Raw genomic sequence first — 14,370 nt, 5'->3', positions numbered from 1 at the left:
TCTGATAAAACTGGGAGGGATGGCAACATTTTATGGAGGGAGGGACAGATTTTGGGGGACAGATTGAGGGACAGCAACATTGCCTTTTTCTCTTTAAACTAACCTGGGGTTAATTCAATGTGATAGAATGAGTTGTTTTATATAACATTGAAAAATGCATGTGGTTATTACATTTATGGAGAAGGGAATTTTAAATAATAATAATAAAAATAATAATAAAAATCTCTTTAAATTAGGGCATGACCTTTTCACGCAAGTGGGACCCTCGGTATGAGTAAAGAAATGTCACCAATAGAAACTGGAGCTTTGATCAATGGATGCAATCCTTATTTTTCATCTTTGCATGTCAATAATGACCAGTGCTGGGCCATGAATGGGAATCCAATTCACATTATACAAATGACAAGCGGAAATTGTTTTAATAAACACAGACACATATTTTAAGTGTGGTGTAATTGGACATCTCATCAGTCGATGCACCATTTTTATATCACTGGATGGTTTCAGTAGGAAGCCCCATCAGTCCGTCCATCTTCTTGCATACATATATAAAGTGAGAATCAGGGTCCTCTAGAACAAAATCTGGTGGGAGCAGACCATTCTCTGTGATGGGGACAGGATCCATGTACGATTTTGATGAAGAACTACAACCTTCTGGCCTTTGGAATCCTGGTCTGGCTGCAAGAAACAAGCTACAATATGTCATTGCCATAGGTCCAACAGATGAACAGCTAAATTCAAACATGGCAAAAGAATTCACGTTCCTTGTAGCAAAAAGGCTCTTTATTTTGATTGGTAGATGTAGCACACAACAAGTCAAGATTTACAAAGCTTCTGTTTAAAAGACAATTTAAAAAATTATTTCATGGTAGTCTTTATGTGATTCTTTTATGGAGATGGCTTCCTATAATCATGTTTGGAGCATACTTATAAACATTGTTGGATTGACTCGAAACTTGGCTGAGTCAACTCAACTCAGCCAGATTTCGAGCCAAGTCACTGGGAAACTTAATCCTGGGCCTGACTCGACAGCAACTTAGGATTACTTATTGAGTTGACTTGACCACTCGGTAGATTCGACATGACCTGTGGTGATCAAACCGAGTCACATGCAAACATTAATAAAATTATAAATGGAGGATGGAGGGAATCAAACCTACAACCTTTATCACATAGAGATTGACCGAACCAGTGCATCTTTAAATGGTTTGATGTTATTTTTAAAATTTTGATATTACTTATTTTTTACTATGTCAAATTAAGTAATAATCGTCAAGTCGAGTTGGGTCAAATCTTTGGATCAACCCAACCTGGCAGAATATCGAGTCGAGTTTTTGGGTTTTCGAACTAATGATTTGGAGATGTCATGTGAAAGGTTGTTGCATGCAACTATTCCACAAGAATGGAACTTGATATGTTGAGGCAGGCTATGATGATTACTGGTGTTTTAAAACCCAGAATGGATGAACGACCATGGCAGGTTCAGACTGGAACCACCAAACAGGCCGAGTCCCTAAAAAACCAGGGTCGGTTGTAGGTCCATGAGTTTATGACCAACTCATGGACCTACAACCTTCACTTCGAAACCGACACCCTATCTTGCTGTGCACTTGGCAGTTCATTTATCCCTATCATTTTATCCCTTTATTCAATAATACTACAAATGTACCAACTTGGAACAGGTTGGACCAGCTGATCTGCCTACAAAATGGGGTGGGGTCTATTGCAAGTTTGAAATTTTTGCTTAGTTACCCTAAATGCAATTTTCTCTTTATTAAGAAGGGATGCTTAACTAGCGGTGCTAGAATGGTTCTTGTTTAAGTAGGCAGTTTTAATGGAAGAGTCGTGGAAATCATGCAAGACAAGCCAGAATGCTAATGATCAGCCAAGCCAACTCAGCATGAAGCTTTTTCTCACCCTAAGACCCAACACTGCTTCGAAGCATTAGTGGATCCTTTGATATTTTTCACCTGCTACAGAGAGTCAGTCGCCACATTTGATAAGGATGTCATCTGCAAAATGAAGATGAGATATCGATAAATCAGGCTATCTGATAATGAATCTGTGATGAGACCATGATTGATGACTCTCTCCAATTACCTCCACAGACTATTCAATAAAATGGAGAAGGAAGGGAGATAATGGATCTTCTGGCTGAAGGTCTCCAGAGCAAGAAATGAAGCAAGAGGGGAAGCTGTTAATAAAAATGAGGAAATGCATTCTGATCCACCTGGAGCCAAAGCTCATTCCATGAAGATAGTATAATAAAAGAATCCCTGTACATGTGGTCATAAACCTCGTCCATGTGGATCTTAAAAAGGATGCTGGCTTTGCCTTTCTTTTTCCTCAAGCTTATACATCCGTTGGCCACTAGAATGTCGTCCATAATCTACCTATCCTTAATGATTTGGCTCAGAACCTCCCTTAGTCCGAAAGGCGTCTCGCAAGAATTATGTACATGTCAAATTCCAAGCTCTATGATCTCTTAAATTATATTCTCTTCAACCTTAGGGATAAACGAGATAAAGGTACCATTTAGACCTTTGTTCAGGATTTGCCTTGTTGTGAAATGTCTTCATAAAGCAAATTATGTCCGCCTTAATAATGCCCCCAACGATCTTCGAAGAAGGCCATTGAGAACCATCTGGACCCTACAATTCAACCAAAGATGCCCAAATAAGGATACTATTACAGGCCAACCCGTACACTTCTCCGTAGCTCTTTTTGGGCTTTATACACACACATGTATAGAACCAAAACCCCAATAGAACCTTTCAAAAAGTAAAATTGTATAGAACCATCACTGCGAAGGACATCTAAGAAGTTGGTGCTAGAACCCTTAGAAATAAACCCCAATAAACTATGCATAGAAGTCTCCCTATACGTAAAAATATTCTCCTAGTAATTCTCAACAAACTGTTAAACCTTAAACATACAGAAGGGTTCCTAAAAGGTGATGTTAACAAAAAAAGCCCTTAGATATTAGGTGAAATGGCCCCTACACACACACACACACACACACACACAAAAACCCTCCAATGACTAAAATGGAGCCTTTAAAGGCTACTGCGTTGGGGTGGTGCACACGGACACAATAGGTTAGGATAAATAGCTAAAAAAATGTGGCCCTTGGTTCCCCCTTTTGAGTTTTTGGGCACGTGTATGTTTGGGCCGATTTTGCAGCAAAGTTCTGGTAATCGATCCTCTGGAACCTACATGTTCACTTTCTTTAAACTGTCAACTCCATTCTGATCACTTGCCTGAATGGGAAGGAATTTGAGAATGTCAATTTTATTGGGTCTTGGGATGTTTGGAAAGAGCACCTGACGTCTTAAATACTATTATTCACAATTAGACCAGAAATCTTTTCTTTGTTTCTTTACTGAGCTACAGGATGTTGTACAAACTTCAACTTATCCTTCTTAAGATCATAAATGGAAGAATTTTGAATAAAAGCTATGACCTTCCAAGTAAGAGACGGAACACATCCATCGAAACAAAATTGCACCAAACTTCATGTTCACTTGTGGACGATGGAAAGTGATACCAAGAACAATAGGTCACTTTGATTCCATTTATATTTCTAAACCACAACACCTAATAAGGTTATGATAGCCTTTCAATATTTGACTTCATCTTTTCAAAATAGATTTCAGGCAGTGGTTTCCATAAATCTCATTTGCACTTTCCACTTTGATTCCATTTATATTTCTGACCACAACATCTTATCAGGTTATGATAACCTTTCAACATCTGACTTCAGCTTTCCAAAATAGCTTTCAGGCAGTGGTTTCCATAAATCCCATTTGCACTTTCCACTTTGATGGCCAAGTGCTTGTGGGTATTCCTTCAATCTTCTTCCTCAAGTGGCACTTTCAGAAATACTTGTCAGATGATCAGACTTCCAACATCTCCATGAAGGTTTCATTGATAGTACCTCCCATCTTCATGTTGATTGATTGTTTCCCTACATTTCTATAATGTGAAAATGGTTGCAGAATCTTCTTTGAGGGCACACACAGAACCTATGACAAAACTCTGCAACCTCTAGCAGTTCTCATTCTCCCAAATGGTGGTTTTTTATCCACTTCCTTTCCATTTCCTCATTGTCTAGGGTTTGGTGGGTTGATGTATGTAAGGGGTTTATCTCTTTACCCTTCACAAACGTATGAGAGGAATTGAAGTTTATAAGGCCCTTCTAATGTTTCCCTCAACTTCATTGAAGTAACTGAACCTCAATAATCGAATAAATTCTCGGACCTATAACAAAAACTCTGGAACTTCTAGCACTTCTCATTCTTCTTGCTTATGACCAAATGGTAGCCTTTGATCCACTTCCGTCCCCATTCCTCATTGTCTATGGTTTGGTGGGTTGAGGTTTGTACAGGGTTTGTCTCCATTTTCCCTTTAAGAACCTATGGGTAGAATTCAATGCAACAATTTCCTTTTTATGCTTCCCTTGACTTTAATCAATTTATCGAGCCTCACTAATCAAATAAATTCCAGAGATGGAGGTTTTTAAGTAGGAAACCAACCCCAAAATAAACCTCACTGCATATTGGTCTTCCAGTTCAATGATATTGTTCTAGATCATAAGTAGAACTTGTATGCTGGAATGCCTAGATCCATTTGTCAGAAGTGGTGATAGAGTTTTGACTCGTATCCCGAAGACAAACTTTTGCGTCAGTCTTTTATGTCTTATCCCACTTCTAGAACATCATTTTCCAATCCATTCCTGTATCTTTGGAGTTGACTTCAGCATAAAATGATCACATACGTGCAACCTCTATCTTGTCAAGCATCTCTGCAGGATGAATGGGTAGGGGTTCAGTTTACCGGGCTGCTTTTTCTAGGTCAAGAAGAAAGGTTTTTCTAGGTCAAGAAGAAAGGTTCAGAGAGGCACATGGCTCTAAAAGGTTAACAGTAAGGGCTATAGAGAAAGTCACACTATTTCTATGGAGATACAAAAGATGGTCACACCCTTGAAGAAAGAGAGTCACGCTATTTCTATGGAGATACGGAAAAGAGTCACACCCATAAAGAAAGGTTCTTTGGCAAGCTACGAATAACTTTCACTCTCTTTGGATGAGTCTTTTACATGGTTTTATAGGAAGAGAAGCGTGCTCAATGAGCTAACTTGAAAAAGAAGATACAACACAACTAGCTGGAAGAGAAAGGAGTTATAAGCCCTAAACATATGGGCCCAGGCAGGATCATGGGCCTAATTTCCTGGGCTTGTGATTATAAACCTTGCATGCCTTGGGATCATCACCATAAATTATCCTGTATATTTGTCCTCGTGATGGTACCCAGTGATGCCTTCAAAGTTGAAGATGACACCAAAACGAGCCTCTGACAGATGCTCGAGCAAGTCAGTGTTATCCCCTAGTCTTTTCAAAAAATGATTAGGTCAGAGTCATGTTTCTTGAATCATGAACCCCAGTGGTATCTCTACTCGCAGAAGAAACTAAGCACACATGATGCTAAGTAGAGCACGTTTTCAAGAGTTCACTTTCCATTTAAACATTGAGTAACAAATGATTTGAGACGAGGGTCACATCTTTTAACAGCCATTGGTGTACAAGTAATTGGATTTGAGGAGATCAAACGTGAAAATGCTTCTGATGAAGAGTTTGGAACAATATATGCGACATTGGCAATGGATGTTAGTCTTCAGTATTCACAACCAATTACTGGACATGTATCTGTTCTTTGTAAAACATCTGTCTTCCAAAGACTTCATTATGGACCAAGTTATTTAAGATTTGCACTTTGCAGCACAAGGAGGGGATAAGGAAATATAGTCAAGTGGAAGAGCAGGCCATTGCCTGATTGCCATGGATTTTGACAGCTGAGTTCGGGCAACTTAATCTTGACCATTACAACAGGTATCAAACATTCAACTTGACAGAAAAGTCGATGGAAACGAGCCCAAAGCTCGCGTAGCCTATAATGACAGGCCCGTGATCTGGCCTAGGCCATATTTTCTTGCAAGCCCAAATGCTTAGGGCCCAAAACATCATTTTTGCCTAGCAAATCAAGTTGTAATCAATGTTTTCAGTATTGGTATCAATGCATGTATCACACCCTTGTGATACGGAAATATATTGGTTATCACATAGGAAATATTGGATGTATTGCATAATATTTCGCTGTTTTTGGGAAACATTGGGCAATATTGATAAATTGGTTGAATTTTTCAATGAAAATTCAGGGGATGTTAAAAAGGATATCATTACACACTTAGAAATTAAAATATCACAAAAAAAAAGTGCTCATAATAAGTTTCCTTTGTATATGGTCCTAAACTATTACTTGTCTGACGGAGTGATGCAACTACATTCAAAATCAACTACTATAATTTATAAATAATAGAAGACATGTATGAAAATACAACCCATTAATTATATTTAAATATTGCACACGTGGTGAACAAGTAATTGAAATTAATTTGTCCATATTATGTCTTACAAGTTACAACCCAAAATTAGGTTTATTTCCTCATCCTACAATGAGATTGTTGGACACTTCTTGGATTGCTAAGAAGGAAAAATATCCAATGGTCCTATTTCAATAAACAAGTGTCCAAGAATCAAGGCCAATATCGTTCAAGCAATCTGATTTTGGGACCGTGACTTAGTGATGGTGGGTTTGAAAATTTAATTAGTTTAATTGGACTTAATATATTACAGGTGTAAAATTTTCGGACGCATGCCCACTGTAATGTTTATTTTCCATCCAACCACTTGATTAGGTCACACATACCCGGATGAAGGGAAAACAGAAATATCAGCTTGATCAAAACCTTTCATGACCCCCAAAAAGTTTTTAATGGTGGGCATTCAATCACTGTTGTTTCCATGGTGTGGTCCACCTGAGATTTGGATCTACCTTATTTTCTAGCTCATGCCCTAAAACGATCTGCCAAAATGAATGGACATTGTGGGTAAAATATATAGATCATGGTGGGGCCCACAAACAACTGACCATACCTGCAGTGTCATCAATTGGGTATCCCCACACGGACGCAGATTGCCTGCAAAAGCCTTCCGCATGAACTTCCAGACAAGGGAAGCTAGGTGGGGCCCACTGTCATGCTTGTGAGAAATCCACCCCGTCCATCCGTTTTACTAGACCATGTTAGGATATGGGCCCAATAATGAGGCAGGTCCAAAACTCAAGTGGGCCGCACGACAGGAAAAAGTGGGTGGGAAAATGTCTGCCATTGAAACCTCCCTGGAATCCACTGTGATGTTTATATGCCATCCATACCATTCATAATGTCATTCTTGTTGGGATGAATTGAAAACACAAAAATGTTTTAACGGTGAACGTTCAATCCTCACCATTTCCTATCTTGTGGCCCACTTGAGTTTTGGATCTACCTCATTTTTAGGCCCATGTGCTAAAATGATCTAGCAAAGCGGATGGACAGGGTGGGTTTCTCATAAGCATGACGATGGGCCCCACCTAGCTTTCCCACGAAAGGCTTTCGCACGCAATCGGCGTCCTCAACATCATTCGGATGCAACTTAGTTGTTGTACCAATGTGTGTGGGAATGGGACCCTGAGTGTGGGGCCCACCTCAATGTACGCGTTATATATCTATGCCGTCTATCCATTTTGCCAGATCATTTTATGGCATTGACCCAAAAATGAAGCAGATCCAAATCTCAAGTGGACCACACCACAAGAAAAGTGGCCATTAAATGGTGGGCATTGAATGAACATTGTTATAGTCGTGTGGTCCACCTAGGATTTGGATCTTCTTCATTTTGGGCCCATCCCATTGAGATGATCTCGAAAAATGGATGGAGGCGTAATATACAACACATACATTGTTTCCTTTATGGCCTCCAATAAGGGCCCGTTTGGGAGAGTGGATTCAGAACCCACTGGATTTGAAATCCTCCTATTGTGTTTGGCACCCTAGATTGAGAATCAACTTTAATCCAAAAGTAGCTATGCATGGTATATTTATAGGGGTTTGAACTTAATTACTAAATCAACTTTAATATCTCTAATTAGTTAACATATGTAATATTTGACACAATGGTTGTAATAAGCCCGTTGAAATATATATTTTGCCCGAAAATGATGAAATTCCAAGTCTCGGATGGGCCACAAGCACAAAATCATGTCTGAGTGACTAACCAACAATTTTTAACCATTGATTTAAATGGACAATGTTTGGACGGCACTGATCATCATATTAAAGTTATTATAGTGATGCAATTGATAATCTAGTTGTTTTGGGATATCATTAGTGGGCCATGTGCCCAATAGTTTAATAGTCTAGTGACACACATACTACACATGCAACTATTGGAAGGCTTTTACATGTAATCCAAGCTCTCACCATGGATTTCAAACCCCCTCTTTGAGGGGATTTGAAACCCTCTGGATCTGAAACCTCCAGTTACTTTATGGTGCCAAACAACAAGGGGATCTGAAATCCCCTCAAATCACTCCAAATCCATGGTGCCGAACGACCCCTAAGTTTTTAAGGGTGGGTGTTCAATCACCACTGTTTCAAGTGGTGTGTTCCACCTGATTTGGATTTGCATACATGGCATATAATTAATTCCAATTCAACTATCCATATTGTGGGTTTCAGTTTAGATGTCTCATTAAACAAGATTTAGGTATATTTTATGATCTGACCATCCAATTGGTGGGCATTTTATTGAATGGTTAAAAATGAAAGATATCCAATGGTTCTATTCAATAAGCAAGTGTCCACAGATTCCACAGATAAGAGGTTACGATTATTCAACCATAGGGACTGTAAACGACCATGGGTTCCACAATCCAGTCGGCGTAATTGAGTTAATCAAGGCCATTTGTATAATTTTTAAGTGCCAGAGCATCAACAACCATCAACCTCCAGCGAGTATCAAATAACTTCCAATTCAAAATGGGGCACTATGGGACTGAATGCAGACAACCCGTACAACAAAATACCCAAGATTATGAGATCCTAGCCATCAAATATTTTTCATTTTCTGATTGAATGTGGCTGTATTTGTTGGTTGCCAGCTGAAGGGATGGGATTTTTCCATATGAGAGATTTTTGTTGCATGGGTCACCCATGTGCAGTCCATAGCTTCAGTGACATGGTTTAAAGGATAATGTACGGGCGCATAGGGATTGTAATAACTGTCACGCCTGGGTATTGTGTAATAGAATGCTTGATTTGTCTTAATTATTGTATGGTAGCTGCACTTGTATTATATAAATTAATTTGGTTATTATTGAAGTGATTTCTTACAGCAATGCATACTTTTGGGCCCCCATTAAATGAAAACTTATTATGTGTGCATTTTTCTGCTTTTTTTTTAAAAAAAAATTATTATTTATTTATTTATTTATTTAAATTCCTGAATATGCAAATATGTGTATTTAGGCATCTCCTAAAGTTTCACTGAAAAATTCCACCATTTTCCCCCGTTTCCGGTTATCGGCGATATTGTCAGCGATAACGAAACTGTTTCTTTATCTCTAGCCAGCGAAACTTGTAGCAATACCAACAACTCGAACAGTGGTGGTGACAACGAATAGTTCCTTCAAATAGTGATCTACAATACTTCACATTGTCCTCAATTTGTCACTTGATTACAGCCTGGGCATCTAAAGGGATTTTCGACAGTGGAGCCTAGCTTCCATGTTTTATGAAATCTAGGATATCGTCCTTTAGATTAAACATTGTGTTTATTGGCATTCCTATGAATTGAGACATAAATCGATCAATCTAGATTTGTTGTGCGTGCGTGTGTGTGTGTGTGTGTGTGGGGGGGGGGGGGGGTTTGTTTGGTTGTGTGGGATAACCAATCAATCTAAAACTATGTACCATGGACTGGTCAAGATGAATTTGATGAAGAACGAATGCTTTTTGTTTTCTTTTACTTCGAAGGAAATTGTAAATCTTTTGGTGAGATGCCAGTAGAATATCAGTATGATGATATTGGATCGATAGAGTGACAAGTCGGGCAACCTATAGGTTAAAATCAGGGGATTGGGCCCTGACTCGGTCCAACTCGTCTTGAATTGAGATTACTCATACTGGGACGAGTCAACCCGAAGTGGAACGAGTCTAGATGAGTTGCACAGTGCAACTCTTTTGGTGAATATAAAGAGGGGGTTTTTTAAAACCCATTTTTGCTTATTTTTCTTGTATTTTAAGCTTGGGGAGGACAGAAAATCAGATTTAAAAGACTACCGTCATCCATCGTGAGAAAAACACTTTCATATCTTCAGATTCGCTATCCAAAGTTTCCAACAAAATCAGATGAAAATTGTCAATTTTTGTTGTTGTGTATTGGTGGTTTTCAACTCAAAGAACATCAAAATCATCGATACACAAACTTGGGCATGGATCCATTGATATTATATTTAAATTACCTCTTATTAAAAAAGATTTAGAATTCCAAAAAATATATTTTCTTTTCTTTCATTCTTTTTTCTTACTTGCTATTGTTTGTCTTTAAATTTGTTTTAATATATTATCGTACTGCCATTATGTTCAGACAGATATCACCTTACATCTATGTATTTTATTGATATATTTATTATTGCAATTTTTATTTTTTCAAATACTTTTGCTTTTAACTTGTATTGAAGTTTATTATTTGTGTACATGATTATAAGAATGATTTGGCCTATAATTGCACAAACTGTGAAGCGAAGCAACAACAAATTCAGGTGCAAGAATGGGGAAGCATTTGTGTCAAAATATACACAAGTATAAATAGGTAGGAAGTGGGAGCAGGAATGAGAGTCTGAAGGGTAATTCTAAGTGGAAACGATGCCTAGTTTGAAGGATCCTGCAGCTAAGATTTAGCCTTAGACTAAGATTTTTTTAAACTTAGTTTCCATATTGAAAAAGAAAATAATTTCCGAAAAAAAAAAAGGTTTTTCCTTTTGTAATAATTGTTTCTCAATTATGCATTTATAATTTCATTTTAATAATATTGCAGATGGCCGCTTGAAAAGCTAGTGATATTTCTAAATTGGAAAAAAAAAAGAAGCTGCGGACTGCAGATAAAGTTGATGATATTGGATGTTTGCATTAAGATAAAGTTAGGGGAGATAGACATAACATTAAATGCAATAGTGGAAGTGTGAATTTTGTAGTAATCACACATTTTAAAGGTTATCCCGTGTACATTAAAAGTGTCCCACAAGGGTGTACAAGTGTGCTGACAGATACCAGACAACAGATAAGAGGGTGTTTAGTGTTTGATATCGCATGTGCCTTCGAAAATGGGAAATATCGCAGGACGTTTTGAGAAATATTGTAGATGTCGCATAAAGCATCACAGACTAAGGGAAATGAGGAATCATTTAGTGAAACTTCAGAAGATGTTCAAAGACACATGATTACACACTTAGAGCTCAAAACATTACAAAAAAAAAAAACTATGCATGATAGTTTCCCATTTCTTAGGGAACAAAACTATATGTTGTTGGCCATAAATGATGCAAGTATATCTAAAATGAGTTCATATCATTCAATTTCATACAATACAAGCAATACAACACAAATAAAATACAACAAAACAAACTAAAATAACCAAAGATATACCTTGGTCTCAGATCCATGTGGAGTTATCCACCTCGTGGAGATTCCTTATTATGTTTGAAGAACTGCAGGTCTCGACTTCAAGGACACATTCGGCATGCCCATGTCGAGATGAGGGTAAATGTAATTGTTGAAACCCAAATCTAAATTAATTTCTAATAGTCTTTTAGTTTATTAAGTAGAAACAAAAGGAAGAAAACCCTTATCTAACAAAGGATTTAACTCCGGGACTTAGGTGGCATGGTCACAGGAAATTTCACAGAAATCACAGCAAACATCTCAGATATCGCGTGAAATATTGAGAATACCACAAGTATCATGATAGATCAGCCAATATTGATGATATTATCAGTAATATCTTGGAAAAAGTGTGTTTCAGGAAGATATCATGTCGCCCATGTGGGAAAATCAAGATGTCGGCTAATACTTCGGTAGATATTGTCAAATACTTAGAACAATGGTTATGAAATGCAGAAAATATAGAAGAAGACATATTGGCGATGACTTAAGCCAAAAGAAGAGCAGCCAGGTTGCATTTTTAGGCTAATTACATTATTGATGACAACGACAACAATATTGACACTGATGACTGATCTAGATGAAGAAATCAGAAATTTGAGAATAAAAATTCAAGCCAGCATACATTCTTACACAGAAGAGCAATGTTTCAGACAAGGTCAGCCTTATGGCACACCCAGGGATAGGAGTTTAGGTCCTATGGATCCACATTTAGTTAGAATGCACAGTGAAGCAAGCAAAAATTCACTCATCTCTGAAATAGAATCCACGGACAAAGGTGAGCCAAATTATGTTTAATTTCTCCAAATGTAGCAGCTCCTTCCGATTCTTAGCTGATGGTTGATGCCATAGCTTCAGGCCCAGGAATTAAAGGCGACAAGCCACATGAAATTACTGGCAAACATCTTGGTTCAATTATTGAAGACCTAAAGAGTCATATAGCAACTTATCATTAGGAACAAAACAGCATGACAATCATGTGTGATGGGCGGACCCATACTACAAGGAAGTCAATAATCTTACTGTGTACTTGTCATAGCAAATGGTGTTCCACAAGTCAGTTGATGCATCTAGACATGTCAAAGAAGGCAACTATATCTTTAGCCTCATCGATCAGGTTGTGAGTGTGATAGGGGAGCATCTAGTGATTGAGGTCATTACAAATACTTACAAGGCAATTGTAACAAAGTTGATGGCAAAGAGAAAACATCTCTTCTGGACTCCTTGCGTGCAACAGATTGCATTGACATCATGCTAAAGGACATTGGAGATTTGAATGAGGTCAAAGAAGTAATCGACATAGTAAATATGATTATCACTTCATCTACAATAATAACTAGCTGGTGAATTTGATGAGGCGCTAATCAGGCAATCACAGGCTGCTTCGATCAGAGACCACCAGATCTGCGATGAACTACATCTCATTCAAGACTGTGTAGACAAAAATTTGGCCCTCATGTGGATGTTGATATTTAAAGACGGGCTAGTTTAAAAATGTGCAAAGGGTGTACAAAAGTCGACAGCTGCAATTATATGCTTGGATGATTTGTGGATGAAAGTTGAGAACATAATTAAGCTGATTGAACCACTTGTCAGAGGGCTGAACTAGTTGATAGTAATGTGTGCTATCAAATGTCTTCAATCTGTGCTGAAGACAAGGGCTCAATCGATTGACCAGCCTGGTTGATTGATCAAGAGCACCCCGGATTTTACAGATTGGTCTTGGGACACTTTTAGACAAGTTTGATCGATCGAACTCTCAGCTCAATCGATTGACATAATTTGAAATTTTCATGTAAACTCTTTGGACAGTTTTGAGCATGTTCAATTGATCAATCATGGGAGCTCGATCGATCGAGGGTTTGCTAGATTGATGTCGATCGATCGATGCTTAGATCAATGGCACACACGGTTTTGCATAATTGCACGGTTTTTGTTTCCTATTCCAGGTGTAACACTATATATATGGGTGTAATGTGGGATTAGGGTATTTTAATCGAGGCTAAGTCATTTCTAGGGTTTGGAGATGAGAAAATGAGGGTTTTCAGAATTGTAAGTGCATCCATCTCTTATACTTTTCGCTTTCATAGTGATTGCTCATCACTTTGTGTTGTGATTATTTCCACGTAAAATTTGTGTACTTGTGCATGCTTTATTTGTGTTTGCTTATCGTTATTTGATCTGAATTCAGGGGTTTGCTTCCATAGTTCCCCAACAAGTGGTATCAGAGATATACGTTGGGATTCGATTTTAGATCTGAAACATGACGATTAAGGAATCTAACGTGAAGTACTTTTCACTTTCATAGTGATTGTTCATCACTTTGTGTCGTGATTCTTTTCATGTAAAATTCGTGTGTACTTGTACATGCTTTGTTTGTGTTTGCTTATCGTTATGTAGTCTGAATTTGGGGTTTGCTTCCACAGTTCCCCAACAAGTGGTATCAGCGATATACGTTGGGATTCGATTTTAGATCTGAAACATGACGATTAAGGGATCTAATGTGAAGTGTGAAACGGACAAGTTCACTAGGAAAAACAACTTTGAATTATGGAAGGTGAAGAGGAGAGGCATTCTAGTTCAGCAAGAGCTAAAACATGCACTCCTTGGTATAGCGAAGCGTCCCAAGTCTATGAGTGATGAGGAGTGGGAAGAATTGGATGAGAGGGCGAAAACCTCAGTCCAATTGTGTTTGGGGGATGACGTCATTTATAATGTCCTTGATCAAAAGACCACTGCGGGACTTTGGGTGAAATTAGACAGCTTCTACA

At 38.1% G+C, this 14,370-nt stretch overlaps 1 protein-coding gene across 4 annotated transcripts in view; it reads right to left on the bottom strand.

The window, feature by feature from the left end:
- Nucleotides 1-305: 305 nt before the first annotated feature.
- LOC131225832 (uncharacterized) overlaps nucleotides 306-14,370 on the bottom strand; it is a 56,799-nt gene continuing 42,734 nt past the window's right edge. Inside the window, exons 8-9 of one of the 4 annotated variants that reach the window (XM_058221425.1) lie at nucleotides 11,585-11,724; nucleotides 538-678 (exon numbers count right to left, since the gene is read on the bottom strand). In XM_058221425.1, the coding sequence (XP_058077408.1) occupies nucleotides 11,633-11,724 (92 nt within the window). In that variant the 3' untranslated portion in view covers nucleotides 538-678; nucleotides 11,585-11,632. Of the gene's footprint in view, nucleotides 679-11,584; nucleotides 11,725-14,370 lie in introns of all 4 variants that reach the window. The other 3 variants (XM_058221426.1, XM_058221424.1, XR_009161581.1) reach the window with 3 other exon arrangements.

This window comes from Magnolia sinica, chromosome 14 (assembly GCF_029962835.1).
Source record: "Magnolia sinica isolate HGM2019 chromosome 14, MsV1, whole genome shotgun sequence".
Taxonomy (NCBI): Eukaryota; Viridiplantae; Streptophyta; class Magnoliopsida; order Magnoliales; family Magnoliaceae; genus Magnolia; species Magnolia sinica.
Note: the sequence above shows the minus strand (reverse complement) of the source record. Positions and strands in the feature narration are given on the sequence as shown.